The following is a 24,471-nucleotide window of genomic DNA, read 5'->3' on the forward strand; positions in this document are numbered from 1 at the left end:
ATAATTGAAAACACGTAAATGCACAGCTCTGAGCTTAATATATGTGCAAATACCCGAGATGAGCTCAGATTTGATGTCTTTGTGTCTTGCATCTGCACAGACCGGAGAACAGGCTGCTGTCAAATTTGGGAATAGTCTTTGAACTTTGCTCTGAGGAACAGGCTGAGTCATCCTGACCCTGGTTTTGATTAGTGACATTCCGGTGGGTGTAGTAGCTCCTCTATGCAGGATTGGTTAGTAAGGAGGAGGAAGTACACAAGGCCTGAGCCTCCCTCCTCCTGACACATCTGGAGTCATATGAAGATCATACAAAACCTGGGGCCACTTTCCTGTCTGTGCTTACAATGTCTTTCATCCCTGTAGACCCAGACTCTGATTTTCCCATCCAGAATTTGCCGTATGGGATTTTCTCTACAGAAGAGGAGGTTGGTATTGATGATTATTATTATTTTAATAACTGTTTTTGCAGTGATAATATTCAGAATTTCGCTAGTATCATACGAACATGAAATAACAAATGTTAGGGAATTGCCTGATATGCAATTGCCCAATGTACGTTCATTAACTCAAGATAAGCCATGAAGAAATGTATGACCTGTAGCTGCACCTGGAGACTGTCAGCAAACTGTACGCTGAGGTTTCTGAAAGTTTGTAGTCTGCTTATGGCCTTCAGGCTACAGACTGCTGAAGTGCACCAGGGAAGATACAGGGAATATGATGTGCTCAGATCTTCTTCGCTGTAGCTTCAAATTACTCCTGCTAAAAGATTCTGATAGTAAGACCTCATTCACACCTTTGTATTTTGTTTCCGTATGCTGTCTGTATGGAATATGTGTAGAATATGGAGTAATGCTGTTCTGTGGAGGCATTGTTGACAGACATTATCCCACACGCACCTTGTCAGCATACCTCCCAACTTAAAAGTATCGCAATGAGGGACAACCTTTTAAGCCACACTCCTAATCCCACCCATACACACCCACTTCAGCCCACAAAGTATCATGCTCCCATACTACCTCCCACACAGTATAATGCCAAACAGCTACCTCCACACAGTATAATGCCAAACAGCTACCTCCACACAGTATAATGCCCTTATACAATATAATGCCCACATAGATGCACCCATACAGTATAATGCCCACACAGATGCTCCCCATTCATTATAATGCCCCCATAGCTGCCTCCCTACAGTAAATGCCTCATAGCTGTCCCATACAGTATAATGCCCCCCATAGCTGACCCATGCAGTATAATGTTGCCATAGCTGCCCCCATACAGTATAATGCCCCCACAGCTGCCACATACAATATAATGTCCCATAGATTCCCCCATACAGCAGAATGCCCCCATAGCTATAGCTAATCCCAAGCCATAGCATTAGCAACATTCTGGTTGGGGATTCTGCTACAAGAGGAGCCACTAACGTCACTGTCCATATATGGACAGTGACGTCAGGGATTACCTCTTGAAGCAGAATTACCGGCCATATATGGACAGTGACATTAGTGGCTCCTCCTGTAGCAGAATCCCCGGCCAAAGTGTTGCCGACGCTATGGCTTGGGATTCCGCTCCTAGAGCTTAAAGTAGCGACGTGCCCAGGGAGTCCTCTGTACTAACGCTGAAGCAGGGAGCTGAAGGTTCCCTTTTTCAGCATTGGCTTCAACTGTATCTGCGTCCGGAGGACGCAGATACAGTTGACACCGGGAGTCCGGGACATACCACCGGCACCCGGGACACCGCCTGAAATCTGGAACTGTCCCACTGAATTCAGGACGGTTGGGAGGTATGTTATCAGTATGGACTGCAATAAATACCGTATTGCGGACAGAAATTTATATGAGGCCTTTGGACCTAGGCCGCATCTCAGTCCATATTATGGCTGCAGGACCTGGACTCCATCAGCAAAATCTTAGAAGTCCCAAGGAAGTCCTGGAACTACAAAGAACCACTACACTTGAAAATGATAAAGCTCAGAGGAAAAAGACCTTTACCAACAATTCATTTTAAATAAAGGAACATATAATTTCCTAAACAAAATATTGTTGACACACTAACAATATGCGCTGATTTGTGTCTTTAGCCCACCCCAACCACGTGCACATTTATAGTGTATTCACACAGGTCGGTAGTATGTTGTGCATTAAAAACCACGTGGAACACTACCAGCCCTTGTAAATACACCCTAAAATAGATTTGATCACTTCGTTGTAAAAGGGAAATTTGTTTTCTCTATTTGGACTTTACATTTGATACAAGAAATCTTCATAAATCAACCTAACAGTGAAAACCTGTCCATGTTTTTTCTTTTGTGTTTTACTGGAGTGAGCAAGGTAGAAAATGACTTAAATTGTCACAAAGTGTCTTATTTTTATTTAAGACCACTAGAGGGCACTCCAATACCTATAATGTCAGGAAAAACAGCAGAACAGGCAGCAATTACATATATAAAACGTATGTATACAATGTCCTTGCGAATTACATACACAGATATGCTACATTTACAATTATCTTGTTACAATTGCATCTGTCAAGGGGTGGGATACATTTGGAAGAAAATGAACAGTCAATTCTTATTATTTTATTTATTTCTGTTACTTATATAGCACCACATATTCCACAGCGTTGTACAGAGGTTGTATTTACTTACTCTCCCTATTGGGGCTTACAATCTAAATTCCCTATTGTATGCTTTTTTGGGGTGTGGGAGGAAACCAGAGTTGCCAGAGGAAACCCACACAAACACAGGGAGAATATACAAATTCCATTGCAAATGTTGTCCTTGGTTGGATTCAAGCCCAGGACCCCAGCGCTGCAAAGCGATAGAGCCACCATGCTGCCTCTTGAAGTTAATGTGTTGAAAGCTGAAAAAATGGGCAAGTATAAGCAGGGCCGGCCTTAGGATAGATGGCGCCCTGTACGAAACGATCTTTCGGCGCACCACCCCATCATAGAAAAATGCCCCATAAAAAAGTATGATGCCACCCCACAGTATAATGCTCTTTTTAGTGCCCCCACACAGTATAATGCACTTTATAGGGCCCCACACAGTATAATGCACCCTTTAGTGCCCCCCACACGGTATAATGCCCCTTTAGTGCCCCACAGTATAATAATAATAATAATATTATATATTATAACCCCTTTCAGGACACAGTATTTTGTCCTCTAAGTGTGCCTACACAGTATAATGCCCCCTAAGTGCCACACACAGTATATTGCCCTCTGTAGTGCCCCTTCAAAGTATAATGTCCCCTTAGTTGCCCCCACACAGTACAATGTCACCCCTCCACACACAGCCCCCCTTGTAGATAGTGCCTCCCTGTAGATTCTGCCATACAGCCCCCTGTAGATTGCCATACAGCCCCCCTGTAGATAGCGCCATACAGCCACCCCACCCCCCCTTGTAGATAATGCCATACAGCCCACACCTTCCCCTTGTAGACCGTGCCATACAGCCACCCACTTCCCCCCTGTAGGTAGCAACATACAGCCCCCCACCTTCCCCTTGTAGACAGTGCCATAAAGCTCCCCACCTCCCCCTTGTACATAGTGACCCCTAAACAAATAAGACAACAAATTTTTACTCACCTAGGCCCTGTTCCCACAACGGATGGAGCTGCTTCACCACGCTGATGGGATCCTTGTGTAGGCCGGCGTGATCCAGTGACGTCATCATGCCTGCCTGCGCAGAGATCCTGTCCCTGCGCCTGATAGTCTGCAGGCCAAACGTGGCCTGTAGCCTAGTAAATGGCAGAGCAGGGAGGTACCTTACTGCTCTGCCATAGTTTTCAATAGAATCTGTGTCCTAAGGACGCAGATGGTATTGAATGTAGAGTCGCTACCGCTGTAGCAGCCATAGCAGCTGCTAGCGCTACCACCGGACATGAGGGTCCGTGCCGGCGGGGCCCCGTAGCAGCCGCTATGGCTGTTACAGTGGTAGTTACGTCAGAAGGAGTGCCCGGGCGGAAAGGCAGCAGCAGGAGCCCGGGCACTTCAGAAACACAAGCAGGGGAAGGGAGCCAGCACAGCGCCCCCTTCCACCTGCTGGAGTGATGCGCCCTGTGCGATGGCACAGGTTGCTCACCCCAAATGCCGACCCCGAGTGTACGGATCTGAGCAACTCTGACAAGGGCCAAAATGTAATGGCTAGACGAGTCAGAGCATCTCCAAAACGGCAGGTCTAGAGGGGTGTTCCCAGTATGCATTGGTTAGCATCTACAACAAGTGGTGCAATGAAGGACAACAGTTGAACCGTTGACAGAGTCATGGGCGCCCAGGGCTTGTAAAGGCACAAAGACTAGCCTGCCTAGTCCGATCCCACAGAAGAGCTCCTGTAGCCCAAATTGCTGAAAAACTTACTGCTGGCTGTGTTAGAAAGGTGTCAGAACATGCAGAGTATCACAGCTTAATTTGTTTGGAGCTGAATAGTAGCCGAAGACTGGTCAATAGTTCCGCCACAGAAAAGAACCTACAATAGACACGTGAGCATTATAACTTGATTATAAAGCATTTTTGATGAAAGTGTCCTGGTCTGGTGACTCACATTTTCTATTTACACCCTTTGGTTGGGTCCATTTGCGTCGCTTACTTACATAAGAAATGGCACCAGGATCCACTATAAAGGAAGAAAGCAACCCGTCGGAGGCAGTGGGATGCTATGGGCAAGTTCTGCTGAGAAACCTTGGCCCTGGCGTTCATCTGGATGTTACTGTGATCTATTTCACCTACCTAAACATTGTTGCAGACCAAGTACACCCCTTCATGGTTTGAGGAACATGACAAGGTGTTGACTTGTCCTCCAAATTCCCCAGATTTCAATCCGATCGAGCATCTGTGGATGTGCTGGATAAACAAATCCAAACAATGGAGGCCTCACCTCGCAACTTACAGGATCTGTTGCTAATGTCTTGGCGCCAGACACCACAGGACACTTTCAGAGGTCTAGTGGGGTCAAAGCCGTTTTAGGGCCTGTTCACATCAACGTAGTGTTTCTGTTGAGGATTTCCGACGCAACCCCTTAACAGAAAGAACCGCTGATGTGAACACAGCCTCAGTAGCTTCAGAGGGACCTACACAATAACAGGCAAGTCGTTTATAATGTTATGGCTGAAGGTTATATATATATATATATATATATATATATATATATATATATATATATATATATATACACACACACACACACACACACACACTACCGTTCAAAAGTTTAGGGTCACTTAGAAATTTCCTTATTTTTGAAAGAAAAGCACAGTTTTTTTCAATGAAGATAACATTAAATTAATCAGAAATACACTCTATACATTGTTAATGTGCTAAATGACTATTCTAGCTGCAAACGTCTGGTTTTTAATGAAATATCTACATAGGTGTATAGAGGCCCATTTCCAGCAACCATCACTCCAGTGTTCTAATAGTACATTGTGTTTGCTAACTGTGTTAGAAGGCTAATGGCTGATTAGAAAACACTTGAAAACCCTTGTGCAATTATGTTAGCACCGCTGTAAACCGTTTTGCTGTTTAGAGGAGCTATAAAACTGACCTTCCTTTGAGCTAGTTGAGAATCTGGAGCATTACAATTGTGGGTTCGATTAAACTCTCAAAATGGCTAGAAAAAGAGAACTTTCATGTGAAACTCGACAGTCTATTCTTGTTCTTAGAAATGAAGGCTATTCCATGCGAGAAATTGCCAAGAAACTGAAGATTTCCTACAACAGTGTGTACTACTCCCTTCAGAGGACAGCACAAACAGGCTCTAACCAGTGTAGAAAGAGAAGTGGGAGGCCGCGCTGCACAACTGAGCAACAAGACAAGTACATTACACTCTCTAGTTTGAGAAATAGACGCCTCACAGGTCCTCAACTGGCAGCTTCATTAAACAGTACCCACAAAACGCGAGTGTCACCGTCTACAGTGAAGAGGCGACTCCGGGATGCTAGCCTTCAGGGCAGAGTGGCAAAGAAAAAGCCATATCTGAGACTGGCTAATAAAAGGAAAAGATTAATATGGGCAAAAGCACACAGACATTGGACAGAGGAAGATTGGAAAAAAGTGTTATGGACAGACGAATCGAAGTTTGAGGTGTTTGGATCACACAGAAGAACATTTGTGAGACGCAGAACAACTGAAAAGATGCTGGAAGAGTGCCTGACGCCATCTGTCAAGCATGGTGGAGGTAATGTGATGGTCTGGAGTTGCTTTGGTGCTGGTAAAGTGGGAGATTTGTAGAAGGTAAAAGGAATTTTGAATAAGGAAGGCTATCACTCCATTTTGCAACGCCATGCCATACCCTGTGGACAGCGCTTGATTGGAGCCAATTTCATCCTACAACAGGACAATGACCCAAAGCACACCTCCAAATTATGCAAGAACTATTTAGGGAAGAAGCAGGCAGCTGGTATTCTATCTGTAATGGAGTGGCCAGCGCAGTCACCAGATCTCAACCCCATAGAGCTGTTGTGGGAGCAGCTTGACCGTATGGTAAGCAAGAAGTGCCCATCAAGCCAATCCAACTTGTGGGAGGGGCTTCTGGAAGCATGGGGAGAAATTTCTCCCGATTACCTCAGCAAATTAACAGCTAGAATGCCAAAGGTCTGCAATGCTGTAATTGCTGCAAATGGAGCATTCTTTAACGAATGCAAAGTTTGAAGGAGAAAATTATTATTTGAAATAAAAATCATTATTTCTAACCTTGTCAATGTCTTGACTATATTTTCTAGTCATTTTGCAACTCATTTGATAAATATAAGTGTGAGTTTTCATGGAAAACACAAAATTGTCTGGGTGACCCCAAAATTTTGAACGGTAGTGTATATATACACATACATACACATATACACACACATGATGTATACACATGTCATATGTGCAGCTGCAAAGGTGCCCCATAGGCAAATGGGGCTGTTCCGCCATGCGTAATTATTACTGGTGAATTAGGGTGCGGGTTTACAAAAAAAGGGGGACAGTACATATTTTTTCTGCATAGGGGCCCTACGCTGTCTACGTTCGACCCAGGAATCTAGACTATATACATACATACTATAAATTCATACATTATAAAGTTATTTGCACCCACTTAAGCTCTGATAGGTTCAATCTTCCTAACACCCCTTATAATAATAGGTCATATATGAATGGGGAAAATAGTTTTGTTTTGTTTTTTTACAGCACAGTTGTATTACTGCTGCGGTAGAATGACTGTGGAGGTGAAATAAAAAAAAATTACAGTCATAGATTCAATTAAATAAACTGCTGATATGAAATCGTCTTGTGGCCTCAGATGTCTTCACTATGAAACACACGTGACCCTAGAAGAAATAAACCTGGAGTGTATTATTGTAAAGTCTATGAGTTGACCATATATACATATATACATATATACACAGTGAAGGAAATAAGTATTTCATCCCTTGCTGATTTTGTAAGTTTGCCCACTGTCAAAGACATGAACAGTCTAGAATTTTTAGGCTAGGTTAATTTTACCAGTGAGAGATAGTTGATATAAAAAAAAAAAAAAAGAAAATCACATTGTCAAAATTATATATTTATTTGCATTGTGCACAGAGAAATAAGTATTTGATCCCTTTGGCAAACAAGACTTAATACTTGGTGGCAAAACCCTTGTTGGCAAGCACAGCAGTCAGACGTTTTTTGTAGTTGATGATGAGGTTTGCACACATGTTAGATGGAATTTTGGCCCACTCCTCTTTGCAGATCATCTGTAAATCATTAACATTTCGAGGCTGTCGCTTGGCAACTCGGATCTTCAGCTCCCTCCATAAGTTTTCGATGGGATTAAGGTCTGGAGACTGGCTAGGCCACTCCATGACCTTAATGTGCTTCTTTTTGAGCCACTCCTTTGTTGCCTTGGCTGTATGTTTCGGGTCATTGTCGTGCTGGAAGACTCAGCCACGAGCCATTTTTAATGTCCTGGTGGAGGGAAGGAGGTAGTCACTCAGGATTTGACGGTACATGGCTCCATCCATTCTCCCATTGATGCGGTGAAGTAGTCCTGTGCCCTTAGCAGAGAAACACCCCCAAAACATAATGTTTCCACCTCCATGCTTGACAGTGGGGACGGTGTTCTTTGGGTCATAGGCAGCATTTCTCTTCCTCCAAACACGGCGAGTTGAGTTAATGCCAAAGAGCTCAATTTTAGTCTCATCTGACCACAGCACCTTCTCCCAATCACTCTCAGAATCATCCAGATGTTCATTTGCAAACTTCAGACCGGCCTGTACATGTGCCTTCTTGACCAGGGGGACCTTGCGGGCACTGCAGGATTTTCATCCATTACGGCGTAATGTGTTGCCAATGGTTTTCTTGGTGACTGTGGTCCCAGCTGCCTTGAGATCATTAACAAGTTCCCCCCGTGTAGTTTTCGGCTGAGCTCTCACCTTCCTCAGGATCAAGGATACCCCACGAGGTGAGATTTTACATGGAGCCCCAGATCGATGTCGATTGACAGTCATTTTGTATGTCTTCCATTTTCTTACTATTGCACCAACAGTTGTCTCCTTCTCACCCAGCGTCTTACTTATGGTTTTGTAGCCCATTCCAGCCTTGTGCAGGTCTATGATCTTGTCCCTGACATCCTTAGAAAGCTCTTTGGTCTTGCCCATGTTGTAGAGGTTAGAGTCAGACTGATTAATTGAGTCTGTGGACAGGAGTCTTTTATACAGGTGACCATTTAAGACAGCTGTCTTTAATGCAGGCACCAAGTTGATTTGGAGAGTGTAACTGATCTGGAGGAGGCTGAACTCTTAATGGTTGGTAGGGGGTCAAATACTTATTTCTCTGTGCACAATGCAAATAAATATATATAATTTTGACTATGTGATTTTTTTTTTTAGATATAATCTATCTTTCACTGGTAAAATTAACCTAGCCTAAAAATTCTAGACTGTTCATGTCTTTGACAGTGGGCAAACTTACAAAATCAGCAAGGGATCAAATACTTATTTTCTTCACTGTGTATATATATATATATATATATATATATATATATATATATATACCAAAAGACAAAAGAGCAAGTAACAGCACCAGGACTTCAGCGTTGGGGAGATGTTGGTTTATTCACCACCAGGTGGAAGAGTGAGCAACGTTTCGGTTCACACCTGAACCTTTCTCAAGCTTGAGAAAGGTTCAGGTGTGAACCGAAACGTTGCTCACTCTTCCACCTGGTGGTGAATAAACCAACATCTCCCCAACACTGAAGTCCTGGTGCTGTTACTTGCTCTTTTGTCTTTTGGTATTCTAACCTAAGGAATTGATTCGTCCTTCCACTGGTAACGTGCACATGGCCTGATGTTCAGTTTGCATTGAGTGCTGTGTTTTCCTCTACTATATATATATATATATATATATATATATATATATATATATATATATTAGTCTTTTATTGTTATATCGGTTTCTGGGAATGCTGGGTGACCAAGAATATGGCCGACATTACTGCCACCTGAGGAGTTACTGCCACCTGCTTAGATCTGTCCCTGAGCCTGTCAGCAAATTTTAGACTTGACAGACAAACATTAAAAAGAAATAGAAAATAAAAACATGTTTTTTTTCTGTTCTTTTTTATTTTAACAGCCAAGACATAGGATTGGAGTGGCTATTGGGGACCAAATCCTGGATCTGAGTGTCATCAGGCACTTATTCAAGGGCCCTTTCTTGTCAGGAAAACAAGATGTATTTCATGAGGTATTGTTTCTATCTGTCTGTCTACTGTATCATGCAGCCCATTATTTATTTGATGCCTCAGTATGGTATAGTATAGCGATATAAAGCAAACATCACTATGGCTTATTTTTTTGTGTGACCCCCTTCTTGAGGGTTAATCACAATCTAAATGTGTGTGTACTGTATTGTCTCTAAAAGCTTAAGAGAGGAAAATAGTATAGTAACACCGAAGGCTATCAAAAGGGTTTTCCAGTGAGAAATAATTGATGGCCTATCCTAGGGATAAGCCACCAATATCTGATCGATGGGGGCCCAACTCTCGGCACCCTACCGATCAGTTTTTTTAAAAAAAAAGGCCTCGGTGCTTGTGCGAGTGCTGCTTCCACTTTAATCCCTACCTGCTCCATATAATGAAGCCCTAATAAACTTGTAACGGCGGATCACAGTATTATGCCTTATTTACACAAACGTGTTAAACGTCCATGGGACAGCCGTTGAAACAGCGGCCGTCCCACGGACCTATGTAATTCAATGTGGCTGTTCACACAGCCGTTGTTTCAACGGACCGTGTGAAGGGTCCGTGCGAAAATAGGACATGTCTGTTCTTTTCGCGCTTCACGCATCCCTCCATAGACTCAACTATGGAGGGTGCGTGACATCGCGTCACGCAGCGCTGAGCACGGATGCCTTAGGCCCCATGCACATGACCGCATTTTTCATCCATAATTACGGACCCATTCATTTCTATTGCCCACGGACACCTTTCCGTATTTTTACTGATGGGTGTCCGTGCTGCAAAAATGATAGAACATGTCCTATTCTTTTCCGTAATTACGGCACGGAGTCTCCCATAGAAGCCTTTGGGTGCTTCTGTAAATACGGACGGCTACAGATGTGCATCCGTAAACCGTCCGTATTTACCGAAGCGTTGCTATGCAACATGTTGGTAACATCGTTTGCATCCTCCCTTTTTTTTTTTTACGGGTCCGGATATATGGATCAAATACGGATGCATTACGGACCGTATTTGCGGATACCATATATATGGATAAGTTACGGACGACTACAGATCCGTATTTACGGATAGATTAAAATACGGTCGTGTGCATGGGGCCTTACAGTCTTCTCCTATTCAAGCTACAATTGTGACGATGAGTGAGCAGTGACAGGAATAAAGGGGAAGCTGCGGCCCCTTCACAACAGCTGATCGGCGGGGTGCCTAGAGTCCGATCCTTACTAATCAGATATGATTGATGGCTCAGCCTGATGATAGGCCATCAATTTCTTCTCACTGGTAAACCCGTTTGAGTTATGGCTATTGGAAACCTCTGATTTCGTGCTACTAGAGCAGAGAGAAATTTTCCACGCCTACGATATTATAGGTCATTAAAGCAAGTCTACCGCGTGTCATTGATTGTACTATATGCAGAATATGGTGGTTATACATTCCTACAGAGTCATGGTGGCTTTTTTTTTTTTTTTAAATGAAGTCCTCAAAAAAGAAAAAAAATCGCAGCATGCTACATTGGATGCCGTGTAGTGGACTGTATATCTCGCTAGAAACCCGGTTTAATCTAGAGTAGAATACAATGAGCTATATGGCTCACAATACTGAATAGTAAGAAAGTACGACACGTGTGGCTGCACCTATAAACAGAGTCTCGTCTCCGGTGGCATCATACTGTGATGTGAGGAACACCTATAGAAATTATCACGTAACCCCTCGATCTAATCCTGCTCCCCTTATGTCGCCATACTAATGACTGGGCCATAGCAAGATGTGAGTATTGTTATGCGGTTTTAAACGTATGTGTTTTATTGTAGCCAACCCTCAATAGTTTTATGGCCCTTGGGCGCAATGCATGGAGAGAGGCCCGGAAAACCCTTCAAGAGCTGTTTTCCGCAACAGAGCCCACACTTAGAGACAACAAGGAGCTGCGTGCCAGGTGCGTACCGCCATGTCCTGTTTATTATGTACGGTTGTACTCTGCATCCATTTATGACTTTGCTATCAATCACACTGGAGCTCTGTTTACCCAATGTTAAGGGTTACTCACCTCAATCATATAGGTGACCGCTCTACCTCACGTCTCACAGCCACACAGCCATGGTTTCTATCTGCCAATGTAAATTGCTTTACAGATGTAGCCGAGCTGATTTTTTAATAATACTGTTTGGGGCTGCATTGTTGCCATGTAACACTGACTTTGTGCACATTACTGTATTCCGGCTCCTTACAAATTGTACAGAGCAATAAAATAGCACCCACAGAAGTCTATGGGGTACTACTTTTCTTCAGCTTGCCTCCAATTTCATACAGAGGTATACACACAATTTTATCCCCTGAAGAATTCTATATAAAACCTGCAAAAACGAATCATAGCATGCTCCATCAGATGCAGTATTACAGAGGCACTATATAGCTCTGTGCGCACGGTTCTGCCATATGCATGAGGCCTAAGAGTTTATATGCAGTTTATTTACTGGATGTCCAATGTTAAACCGGAAGCACAACGACAAACTCAGCTCTACTACGTTTGACTACTCACCTATACTACATTTGATAAACTCAACTCTGCCAGAATCCATATACAAAAGTACAGTTATGTCTCAATTACAGTAAGAGTCATCCTATATGTTGTTGTATACTTCACATGTTATGCACAGGTTTATTATTATTTTAGGAATATCTCATTTTTAGGCTTTATACACATGACGGATTTCTCCAGAACGGATTTGCTAGAAAATTTTGGCTCTTGGATTTCTGACACGGATTTGTTGCTTCATCTGTCATGGATCCATGCGTAGATTAGCCCTGATTAATGGGACTAATCCGCGTGCCGCTACCCAACGTTGTTTCCACATGAAATCCGCAAAGAAAATGTATGAACTATAGCATGGATTTCCCATTAAAAACTATGAGACACGGATTTCACAGAGATTTTGCGTGAAATCTGCGTGAAAATCTGTCGTGTGAACATGGCCATGCAATAGATTGCATTGATGTGTTAAGCTAGGCATAAACTATATGATTCTGCACACTATATGACTGTAAAAGAACAGCATTATTATTAATTTTTGCATCGATGGCCCCAAACGATTGGGTATAATAAAGTGAAATCCATAAAAATGTAATATATAAAAATTTTGATTGCTCCTTCTGTGATCAATATTGTGCAGTTATGCGTATTTGAGGGTCAGGGAGGATAATGTCATCGTGAGACGCATGAATTTACAGGTTGCTGATTCAACAATCAAGTGTGTGAAAAGAATTCATCATTTTTTATATATGTCATCTCTTCAAACCTTGCACAACAGTTCTACAGTGTGGAAATATAGGAGTGCAACCCCCTGTGATTTAGTAAGTGATGGGTCCGTTGCATGAAACTCACTGCATGTCCTATTTTGGTCAGTTTTTGCGGACCACATCGCCCATTGAAGTCAATAATTAGATGAAAAACACAGACAGCACACGGATGACATGTGTAAAGAAATGATAAGAAAAAAAAAACAACCAGGAACACTGATGCCACATGAGAAGCACATTGACACCACACGGAACAGATATACGTTTTTGTTTTCTTTGCAAAGCAAAACGGACACGTTCGTCTGAATAAGGCCTTAAAATTTACGCTGTGGAACCAGCCTAAATATCCGCAGTGAATGAACCACTGAAAATCTGCAATATTTCCACAAGAGATAGGACATGCTGCAGATTTGAAAATTTGCAGCAGGCCTACAATCCTCAGGGGATTATTTTACACTGTGAGTGAATGGGGTTTGTTAAATCCCCAATCACTAACATTGTACTGTACTTTATTGCGGAATTTAGGTGCAGAGTTCTCAACTGAAATTCCGCAACAAATACGACATGTGTGAACATAGCCTTACGAAGATGGGCCATGCTGCTCAGTCACAGTTACTTCCCAGAATAACTAGCAAAATTCTGAAAGTAGCTTCATTCATAAAAGAAGAAATAACTAAATTAAAACAATAAGTAAAATGAAAGTACTTACAAAATTTCAAGAAAATTTTGTAAACCGTAAAAATGATGTTAAAGGTAGAATTACTATGTTATTTTAGGCTTTGTTCACATTTGCGTTGGGGTCCCGTTCTGACGTTCCATCTGAGCTTTCCGTCACAACGGGACCCTGAACAGACACGTTTCCATCACCATTGATTTCAATGGTGACGGATCCGGTGCCCATTGTTTCCATGTGTCGGTGTTGTGTGTGTTCAAATCAATGGTGATGGAAACCTCTAGTTTCCATCTGTGTCGGTTTGTGTGTGTTCAGGGTCCCGTTCTGACGGGAAGCTCCGATGGAACGTCAGACCGGGACCCCAACGCAGATGTGAGCAAAGCCTAACTTTATTGCTCTACTCAAGTATATATTTTTCTAATAAGATTCATTATACCAATTTTTGGTTACTTTATTTCACTATTTAGTTACTTTTATTTATTTACTTTATTTATTAGAGCATTTGTTCCACAGTCAAAGGCGAAGCTTCATCTCCCGGCAAATATCGGTATGTACTTCTGATTGGAAATCATTGTGGTATGTCCTAGGATTGCATGATTAGTACTAGAAAAAATATATTTCCCTAAAGTGGTATTCCGATCACATCATGATATAGCATATCGCTACTATACGCGATAACATTCTGACTGGTGGGGGTCCGACCTCTAGGGCCTCTGTCAATCCTGACAATGTAGGGACAGAGGTCCCTTTGGATTAGTATTTTAAGCCAAACACAGGAGTGGGCACAAACAAAAGGAGGTGCATCAGCATTTTTCTTTATGCTTTTCCTTCCTTTTGGATCCACTTCTGGCTTTGGCTCAAAAAAACTGATCCAAAAACTGTATCAAAACTGTATGTGTGATCCTGGCCTAAAAACACACTGGTTTGATGCAGTTTTTGGATCAGTTTTTGGATCAGATTTTCAGCCAAGGCCAGAGTTGGATACAAAAGTTGGAACATAAAGAAAAGACTGATGAATCTCCATTCTTTTGTGTCCACTCCTGTGTTTGGCTAAAAAAACAAACAAAAACGGCACCAAAAACTATATCAAAACTACGTGTGTGATCCCGGCCTTACTACCTGCCTTTTTTAGGTGACTTTTTTCACATTGCAAGTCTGGTAATTCAAAGATCATGTGATGCAACACATACTTTTTTTTTTAAAATAATTTTTAAACCCACACTAACATCATATAAAAGCGCAACACTCATTGAGAATTGCATTTTTTTTTAAAAATAAAGAAAAACTGAAGTCTATGGGACAAAAAAACAAACAATAAATGATACAAAAAACACAGATACCAGGCTTGCTGTGATTTTTTTTTTTAAAATGCCACTAAGGGGGGATTCACACGAACGTGTATTGGGTCCGTGCGGGCCGCGTGGTTTTCACGCGCCACGCACAGACCAATACAAGAATTTGTCAGCTGCGCAAAAAGCGCGACATGCTCAATATCTCCGCGTATTTCGCGCATCACGCACCCATTGAAGTCAATGGGTGCGTGAAAACCACGCAGGTCGCACGGAAGCACTTCCGTGCGAACCGACTGAAACAGCGCACCAGCTGTCAAAAGGATGAATGTAAACAGAAAAGCACCACGTGCTTTTCTGTTTCCAAACATCCAAACGGAGTGTCTTTGAGATGAGCGAACCCGGACAACCAAACCGAACTTCACCGGGTTCGGCCGAACTCGTTTTGGCCGAACCCGGCAAAAAAATTTCCGGTACGCGACGTCAGGAGATAGTCACTGTCCAGGGTGCTGAAAGAGTTAAACTGTTTCAGCACCCTGGACAGTGACTTCCGATCCCAATATACATGAACGTGTAAAAAAAAAAAAAGAAGTTCTGACTTACCGATAACTCCCGGCTTCTTCCTCCAGTCTGACCTCCCGGGATGACAATTCAGTCCAAGTGACAGCTCCAGCCAATCACAGGCCAAGCACAGGCTGCAGCGGTCACGTGGACTGCGGCGTCATCCAGGGAGGTGGGGCCAGATGTCAAGAGAGGCGCGTCACCAAGGACGCGTCACCAAGGCAACAGCCGGGAGGGAAGTTCTCGGTAAGTACGAACTTTTTCTTTTTTTTAAACAGGTTTCTCGATATTGTGATCGGCATTCACTGTCGAGGGTGCTGAAAGAGTTAACCGCCGATCAGTTAACTCTTTCAGCACCCTGGACAGTGACTGACGTCGACTAGACTCATCTCTATGATGGCGGCTGCGCGAAAATCACGCAGCCGCGCATCATACATGGATGACACACGCAGCTGTCAAGTGGTTTTTGTGCACGCAAAACGCCGCGTTTTTTGCGCGTGCAAAAACGCAACGTTCGTCTGAATCTGCCCTAACCCAAAAAGCGAAAGTAAAATAAAAAAAAATAAAAAATATTTGTAGGAGGTTTTCTATTTCCCTACTGACTTTAAGCTGGCATCTGGCTGCAGTGTTTTCTGCCTATAAAAACGTGGCGCTTTCCCTAAGGCTGGGTTCACACGACCTATTTTCAGGCGTAAACGAGGCGTATTATGCCTCGTTTTACGTCTGAAAATAGGGCTACAATACGTCGGCAAACATCTGCCCATTCATTTGAATGTGTTTGCCGACGTACTGTGCAGACGACCTGTTATTTACGCGTCGTTGTTTGACAGCTGTCAAACGACGACGCGTAAAAATACAGCCTCGTCAAAAGAAGTGCAGGACACTTCTTTCAGACGTAATTTGAGCCGTTCTTCATTGAACTCAATGAAGAGCAGCTCAAGATTTACGTCTGTCAGAGAAGCCTCGCAAAATGCGAGGAGGAGCATTTACGTGTGAAACGAGGCAGCTGTTTTCTCTTGAAAACAGTCTGTCTTTTCACACGTAAATGCCTGCTATCGTGTGCACATACCCTAAGGGCGGATTTACACGAACGTTTGGAGTTTTCCACGAGCAAAAAACGCTGCATTTTGCGCGCGTGGCAGGTGCGTGACAGCTTCGTGTGTCATGTTCATATGGATGCGCGGCTGCGTGCTTTTCGCGCAGCCGCCATCATTATGACACTCCGTTTGGATGTTTGTAAACAGAAAAGCACGTGGTGCTTTTCTGTTCACATTCATTCTTTTACTGCTGTTGCGCGAATAACACACGTTCCACGGAAGTGCTTCCGTGTGGTGGACGTGATTTTCACTCACCCATTGACTTCAATGGGTGTGTGATGCGCGAAAAACGCCGAAATATAGAACATGTCGCGAGTTTTACGCTGCGCAAAAATCACGGACAGTCTGCACTGCCCCATAGACTTGCATAGTACGTGCGACCCGCGTGAAAACCTCGCGGGTTGCACGGACGTATAAATCCGCCCTAAAAACGTTATCTGTGAATCCACCGTAACAGTTAGGCTGGATTCACACGAGCATGTTCAGTCCGTAAAGGACGGAACGTATTTCAGCCGCAAGTCCCGGACCGAACACACTGCAGGGGGCCGGGCTCCTAGCATCATAGTTATTTACGATGCTAGGAGTCCCTGCCTCGCTGCCGGACAACTGTCTCGTACTGTAATCATGTTTTCAGTACGGGACAGTAGTTCCACGGAGAGGCAGGGACTCCTAGCGTCGTACATAAGTATGATGCTAGGAGCCCGGCTCCCTGCAGTGTGTTCGGTCCGGGACTTGCGGCCGAAATACGTTCAGTCCTTTACGGACGTAATGTGCACGTGTGAATCCAGCCTTATGCTGAATTCATTTTGAAACTGAAGATTTCTGTCTGGGCTCCGGTATGTTTGGTGGCAAGAATAGTGCTGCATTCTGCAAGTGCGAACAGAGCCTTCTTTTTTCTGCATCTAGTGTTGGTTTTGCCAAAAAACAAACGGTTTAGTATAAACCCGGCTGATAAATGGTATTTATTTGTGTAGTGAGATCGCTCAACATCATTGTTATGATCATCATTATCATTCATCAGCATTTTGCTCTTGTAATGTCACTAGTTTGCAGGATACAAAGCAGCATCAGCAAAATAAAATGGGAAAATAGTCCTGCCCGCTGCATTTTTAAATGTTGTCTAATGGCCATGTTTATCAGGAAGCATTTGCTTGGTTAAATAAATCACCTAACAGCTTTCAGGATGACGTTTAGTCTGTGGGTTATTATTTCTTTACTGCCCTATCTCAAAGAGACAGAAATGGCCGACTCATTTCCTAAGCAATTTCATTTAAATGTGCAGCGTTAACACAGATTTGATGTTTGCCTTGCAGGGGATTACACCGACTTCTATTCCTCTAGGGATCATGCTACAAATGTGGGGATTATGTTTAGAGGGAAGGAGAATGCGCTGATGCCAAACTGGTGAGTTAAAGTTAACCCTGTGTGTCCATTTCATTATTTGCTGGACACCAACCTTTGTTCAGTCACCTTTAATGATGCTGACCTGCAACGTACAGATATATACTGGGCTGGAAGTGACAATATGTGAATCAGAAGCAATACATCATGAATGGCTTCATTACAGGAACAAATGTCCGTGAGCTTTTAGTGTATGTTCACGCAGGGCGGCTACGCTGCGTAAAAGCACACCGCGTATCCTCCCTGGTCGCCACAGGGAATTTAGTTTGAAAAACCGCACCAAATTGTGGTGCAGTTTTTCGTCCGGACTGTCCGCTGCGGAAAACTGCACCTAAAAAAACCAAACGTTTCATAGTTACCCGTAGCCATGGCGACGCTTCCCTCTGCTGTCTTTTAGTCCAGCCTCCTGAGATGACGTTTCATCCATGTGACATCCCAATCACAGGCTGCAGCGGTCACCTGGGATGAAGCATCATGCCAGGATGCCGGCCCAGAAGAAGACGCACAAAATTCTGGATAAGTCTAAGATTTATTTATTTTCTAAGTTGCGATTTTTGCCACAGAATCGCAGCTTTTACGCCGAAAAAAAACATCTGCTACTTGTTGCGGGTTTAACCGCCCTATTGAATTCAATGTGGAAATAAAATTGACATGCTGCGGATTTAAAAACCGCACAGGAGGTAAATTTGAGCGTTTTTTTTTCCGCTTATCATTTACGCAGCGTGGATGACCCTTGTTGAAATCTCATCCACTTTGCTGCTATTGTAGTAGCTGCTGATTTTCTGCAACAAAATCCTTTGTGAAAAATCTGCAGTATTTACGTTACGTGTGAACCCGGCCTAACAGTGGGAATATTGCAACTAGAATACTAAAAAGACTTAAAGGGGTTGTCCCAAGTTGATAAATGGAGCTATAAAGCTCCCCCATGTAAAAATAAGAAGAATTCTAATTACCTGTCCGTCGTCCAGCGATGTCGTTTTCTTGATATCGTTGATTGCAGTTGCGGTCGGTCCCTCTTTGTATCCTGCTCGTTGCCTAGGTTCCCGGCCACCGCTATTTACCTTTAGCGGTGGCCGCGCATGCGTAATGACATCCTCTGCGTCCGGAGCAGAGGATGTCATTTACTCATGAACGCGCATCTCGGCGCATCTCGGCGCATGCGCAGGAGATGCAAGGAGATGAAGTGGAAGGCACCCGTCGCGAGAAGTCTGCGCTCCGCTAAAGGTAAGTGTGTGTGTGTGTGTGTGTGTGTCTGTGTATATGTGTGTGTGTTTATGTGTGAGTGTATATATGGGTGTATTTGTGTGTATATGTTTGTGTATATTTTTGTGTTTGTGTATATTTGTGTGTGTGTATATATGGGTGTGTTTGTGTATATGTGTGTGTGTGTGTTTTTGTATATGTGTGGGTTTGTGTATGTGTTTGTGTATATATGGGTGTGTTTGTGTACATATGTTTGTGTGTATATGTGTATATGTTTGTGTGTATATGTGTGTGTGCTTTTTTGGTGTGTTTATGTGTGTGTGTTTGTGTATATATGGGTGTGTTTGTGTATATGTGTGTATATATGGGTGTGTTTGTGTATATATGTATATGTTTGTGTATATGTCGGTTTGTTTGTGTACATGTGTTTGTGTATATGTTTGTGTATATATGTGTGTTAGTGTATATGTTTGTGTGTGTGTTTGTGTGTTTATGTGTGTGTGTGTTTGTGTATGTGGGTGTGTTTGTGCATATGTTTGTGTGTATATGTTTGTGTGTTTTTGTATATGTATATATGTGTGTGTGTATATGTGTGTGTTTGTGTATATATGGGTGTGTTTGTGCATATGTGTATATGTATGCATATGTGTGTGTGTATGTGTGTGTGTGTTTGTGTATATATGGGTGTGTTTGTGCATATGTGTATAGGTTTGTGTGTATATGTTTGTGTGTGTTTTTGTATACGTGTGTGTTTGTGTATATGTGTGTGTGTTTGTGTATATATGTGTGTGTGTGTGTGTATATATGTTTGTGTATATGTTTGTGTATATATGGGTGTGTTTGTGTATATGTGTGTGTGTATATGTGTGTGTGTATATGTGTGTGTGTATGTGTGTTTGTGTAATATATGGGTGTGTGTTTATATGTGTTTGTGTATATGTTTGTGTGTGGTTGTTTGTGTGTGTGCGTGTATATATGTGTGTAGGTGAGTATAAGTATCGGTATTGTTCACATTGCTAACTTTTTTTTAATGTTGTTGCAGATTTTGATGTACCGATTGGACTACGTCTTTCGATTCGTTGGACTACTGCGTAGATCTACGTTTTTTGAAAATTTTAATAAAATGGTTAACGAGGGTTTTGTTGGGGATTTCTTATTTCAATAAAAAAAAATTGTCTTTGTGTTTTTTTTTCAAACTTTATTAGTGCCTAGATAATGGCAGTTGGCTGATTGACAGCATCCATTATTAAGGCGGTACTTAGTGTTAGCAGAGGCTAGCACTAACCACCCATTATTACCCCGGTACCCACCACCACCAGGGGTGCCGGGAAGAGCTTGGTACGATCCAGTACCCGACCATCTGTTGTGATGGTCGGGTACTGGGGCGGCCGTAGGCTGGTATTATGAGGCTGGGAAGGGCCAAAAACAGTGGACCTTCCCACCCTTGTAATGCTAGGCTGCTGCTGCTGTGTTGTATCGGGCTGGTTATAAAAATGGGGGGGACCCCCACGTCGTTTTTTTGTAAAATTTAACAATAACCAGCCATATACAAGGCCGCAGCAGTCTGGCATTACACGGGTGGGAGGGGCCACTGGTTTTGTCCATTCCCAGGCTAATAACACTGTGTTGTTTGTGGCTGGTTATGATAAATTGGGTGGAACCCCATGTCTTTTTAATAAAAATAATAAATAAATAATAAAAAAAAATGACGTGGGGTCCCCCCCATTTTTATAACCAGCCAGATACAACACAGCAGCAGCAGCCTAGCATTACAAGGGTGGGAAGGTCCACTGGTTTTGGCCCTTCCCAGTCTCATAATACCAGCCTGCGGCCGCCCCAGAGCCCTACCATCACAACAGATGGTCGGGGACTGGATCGTACCCAGCTCTTCCCGGCACCCCTGGTGGTGGTGGGTACCGGGGTAATAATGGTGTTTAGTGTTAGCCTCTGCACCGGCTAACACTAAGCCTCCCCTTAGTAATGGATGTTGTCACTCAGACAGCGGCCATTACTAAAGTGATAGTAATAAAACTTGAAAAGAAAAGACAAAGATATAGATAAAATATTTTATTGAAATAAAGCACCCCCAACACAACCCTCATTAACCATTTTATTGATGAAAAAAAAAGCGTCATCTAAGTAGTCCTCGAAACCGACGTAGTCCAAACACCAAACCTGTAAAAAATCAAAAATATAAAAAAAAAAATGAAATAAAACATGTCGTAGGCTTACTTTCACTTTCATGTGTGATACTGACTGTTATACCATGTATAGAAGCCTGCGGCAAAGTTGGCTTAGATACAGGGCGCCAGCAGACAGTATCATACATGGCCATACAGACATATATACAAACAAACATACATACATACATACATGCAAACATACATGCACGTATACACATACAAACATGACAACATACATACATGAAAACATACATACAAACATACATACATGCAAACATACCTACATGAAAACACATACATGAAAACATACACACATACAAACATGACAACCTACATACATGCATGCAAACATACATACATGCAAACATACATGCACATATACACATACAAACATGACAACATACATACATGAAAACACATACATGAAAACATACAAACATGACAACATACATACAAGAAAACATACATACAAGAAAACATACATACAAGAAAACATACATACATGCAAACATACATACATGCAAACATACATACATGCAAACATACATACATGAAAACATACATACATGCAAACATACATACATGCAAACATACATGCACATATACACATACATGCACATACATACATACATACATACATACAAGCAAACAAACATACATACAAGCAAACATACATACAAGCAAACATACATACAAGCAAACATACAAGCAAACATACATACATGCAAACATACATACAAGCAAGCATACATACATACATACAAGCAAACATACATGCACATATACACATACATGCACATATACACATACAAACATGCAAACATACATACATACATACAAGCAAACATACATACAAGCAAACATACGTATATGCAAACATACATACATGCAAACATACATACAAGCAAACATACATACAAGCAAACATACAAGCAAACATACATACAAGCAAACATACATATATGCAAACATACATACATGCAAACATACATGCATGAAAACATATACATACATACATACAAGCAAACATACATACCTACAAGCAAACATACATACAAGCAAACATACATACAAGCAAACATACATACAAGCAAACATACATACAAGCAAACATACAAGCAAACATACATACATGCAAACATACATACATACATACAAGCAAGCATACATACATACAAGCAAACATACATACAAGCAAAAATACATGCACATATACACATACATGCACATATACACATACAAATATGCAAACATACATACAAGCAAACATACATACAAGCAAACATACATACAAGCAAACATACATATATGCAAACATACATACATGCAAACATACATACTTGCAAACATACATACATGAAAACATACATACATGCAAACATACATGCACATATACACATACATGCACATATACACATACAAACATGACAACATACATACAAGAAAACATATACATACATACATACATACATACATAATACATACCAACATACATAACAACATACATACAAAAATAAACTCACCTAAGACGTTCCCACAAAAAGCTGAACGGTCCCGTCACTTTTCTTCTCCCATTCACAATAACAGATCGGTGGGCGCAGATGAAGTAATCACGTGGGCCTGATATGATTACGTCATCTGCGCCACAACGCATTGTTACTATGAATGCGAGCAGCGCCAAGAAGAAGGAAGATGGCAAGTGACGGGACCGTTCAGAGCGCCGTTAGAACGTCTTAGGTGATTATTATTTTATTTTATATATTTTTAGTTGTTCGCCGGGTGCTGATGCAGCACCGATGCGGCGGGTACAAAAATGTAGTGACAGGGTGGGGGAGGGAAAAGTGGCTTGCCGAAACGGGGTGAATGTAGTGTAGTGTAGTGTAGTGTAGTGTAGGGTTGATGACATTCACGGTAAGTTCGTCTCAATCAGGCTTACCATGCCCGCTTGAGACGAACATTCTCCCGATGTTGCTAGAACTACAGTATCTAGCAACATCGGGAGCGCGCACACTGCAGAGCGGAGCGGCTTGATTGACATCGAGCCGCTCACGCCCCTTTTTAGAAAAGATAACCAGCACTTGCTGAGTTATCAAGTGTAAAAAAAAGGCACTTAGGAAATGAATTTTAAATTTTTTTTAACACGAAATGTTTTAAAATTCATTTCCTGCTTAGAATGTATAAAAAAAAAAAATTGAGTCAACTTGGGACAACCCCTTTAATTTAAAAAGCATGGTTTCAACTAGAGGTTAGGAAATAGATTGTCAGTGTGTGCAAATTTTGGTGGAACTTGAACCCGCCAATGAATTCTGAACAGCCAATCACATGATACAACCCTCCCATATAGGTCAATGTAGGTGCCTGCTCATTCCATTATCTGAGTGTAGAAGTAGCCGCATGCATTTCATTTCTCTGTATTTTATGCATTTTGCTGGTAAAACCAAGCCAGCACCAGTATGGCCGGGTACACATGTTGCAGATTTGCTTCTGATTTTCTGTCCAGATTTGCAGCAAACTGGATGAGATTTAAACAACCCTCATCCACATTCTGTGGAGATTTTGCACGCAGAAATTTACCTGCGGTACAGATTTTTAAGTACGCAGCATGTCAACTTTTGCTGCGGAAAGTGCAGAGATTAGTTGCGTATTCAAAAGGGAAGAAGAAATCTGCGAGCAAATCCTATTGTGGAAAACCTGCAGACCTGCAGCAAAATGCACAATTCCAGATAGCCTAAAATAGGTTAATATTAAAATCAGGAAAACACTATACTCACCTCCCCTGGCGGGCAACATTTCCCTGGTCCCCTACACTCGGCCTCCAGTGATGATGTGCTGACAGGTAACCGCTGCATGTCACATGGGTCAACACGTCATCATTTTCAAAAACTCAATAGAAACCTTCATTATTTACAGCTGATAACTGTACTGTAACTGTAACGAGCCGTGCACCAGGGTCTCTACCACATGACCAGGAAAGATTTTTATCCCCTGGGAGTAAAAAAAATTAAGATTATTGAATGACGGCAAGCATAGATTACAACCGGCATCCTGTAATGATATTTAATCAGAGGAG

At 42.2% G+C, this 24,471-nt stretch overlaps 1 protein-coding gene across 1 annotated transcript in view; it reads left to right on the forward strand.

The window, feature by feature from the left end:
* The first annotated feature begins 274 nt into the window (after positions 1 to 274).
* The window catches only part of FAH (fumarylacetoacetate hydrolase), a 70,950-nt gene continuing 46,753 nt past the window's right edge, over positions 275 to 24,471 (forward strand). The window contains exons 1-5 of the mRNA XM_075858446.1: positions 275 to 425; positions 9,598 to 9,708; positions 11,512 to 11,633; positions 14,165 to 14,214; positions 17,928 to 18,018. Coding sequence (XP_075714561.1) covers positions 345 to 425; positions 9,598 to 9,708; positions 11,512 to 11,633; positions 14,165 to 14,214; positions 17,928 to 18,018 — 455 coding nt within the window. The 5' untranslated portion in view covers positions 275 to 344. The remainder of the gene's footprint in view (positions 426 to 9,597; positions 9,709 to 11,511; positions 11,634 to 14,164; positions 14,215 to 17,927; positions 18,019 to 24,471) is intronic.

Source organism: Rhinoderma darwinii, chromosome 3 (assembly GCF_050947455.1).
Source record: "Rhinoderma darwinii isolate aRhiDar2 chromosome 3, aRhiDar2.hap1, whole genome shotgun sequence".
NCBI classification, from domain to species: Eukaryota; Metazoa; Chordata; class Amphibia; order Anura; family Rhinodermatidae; genus Rhinoderma; species Rhinoderma darwinii.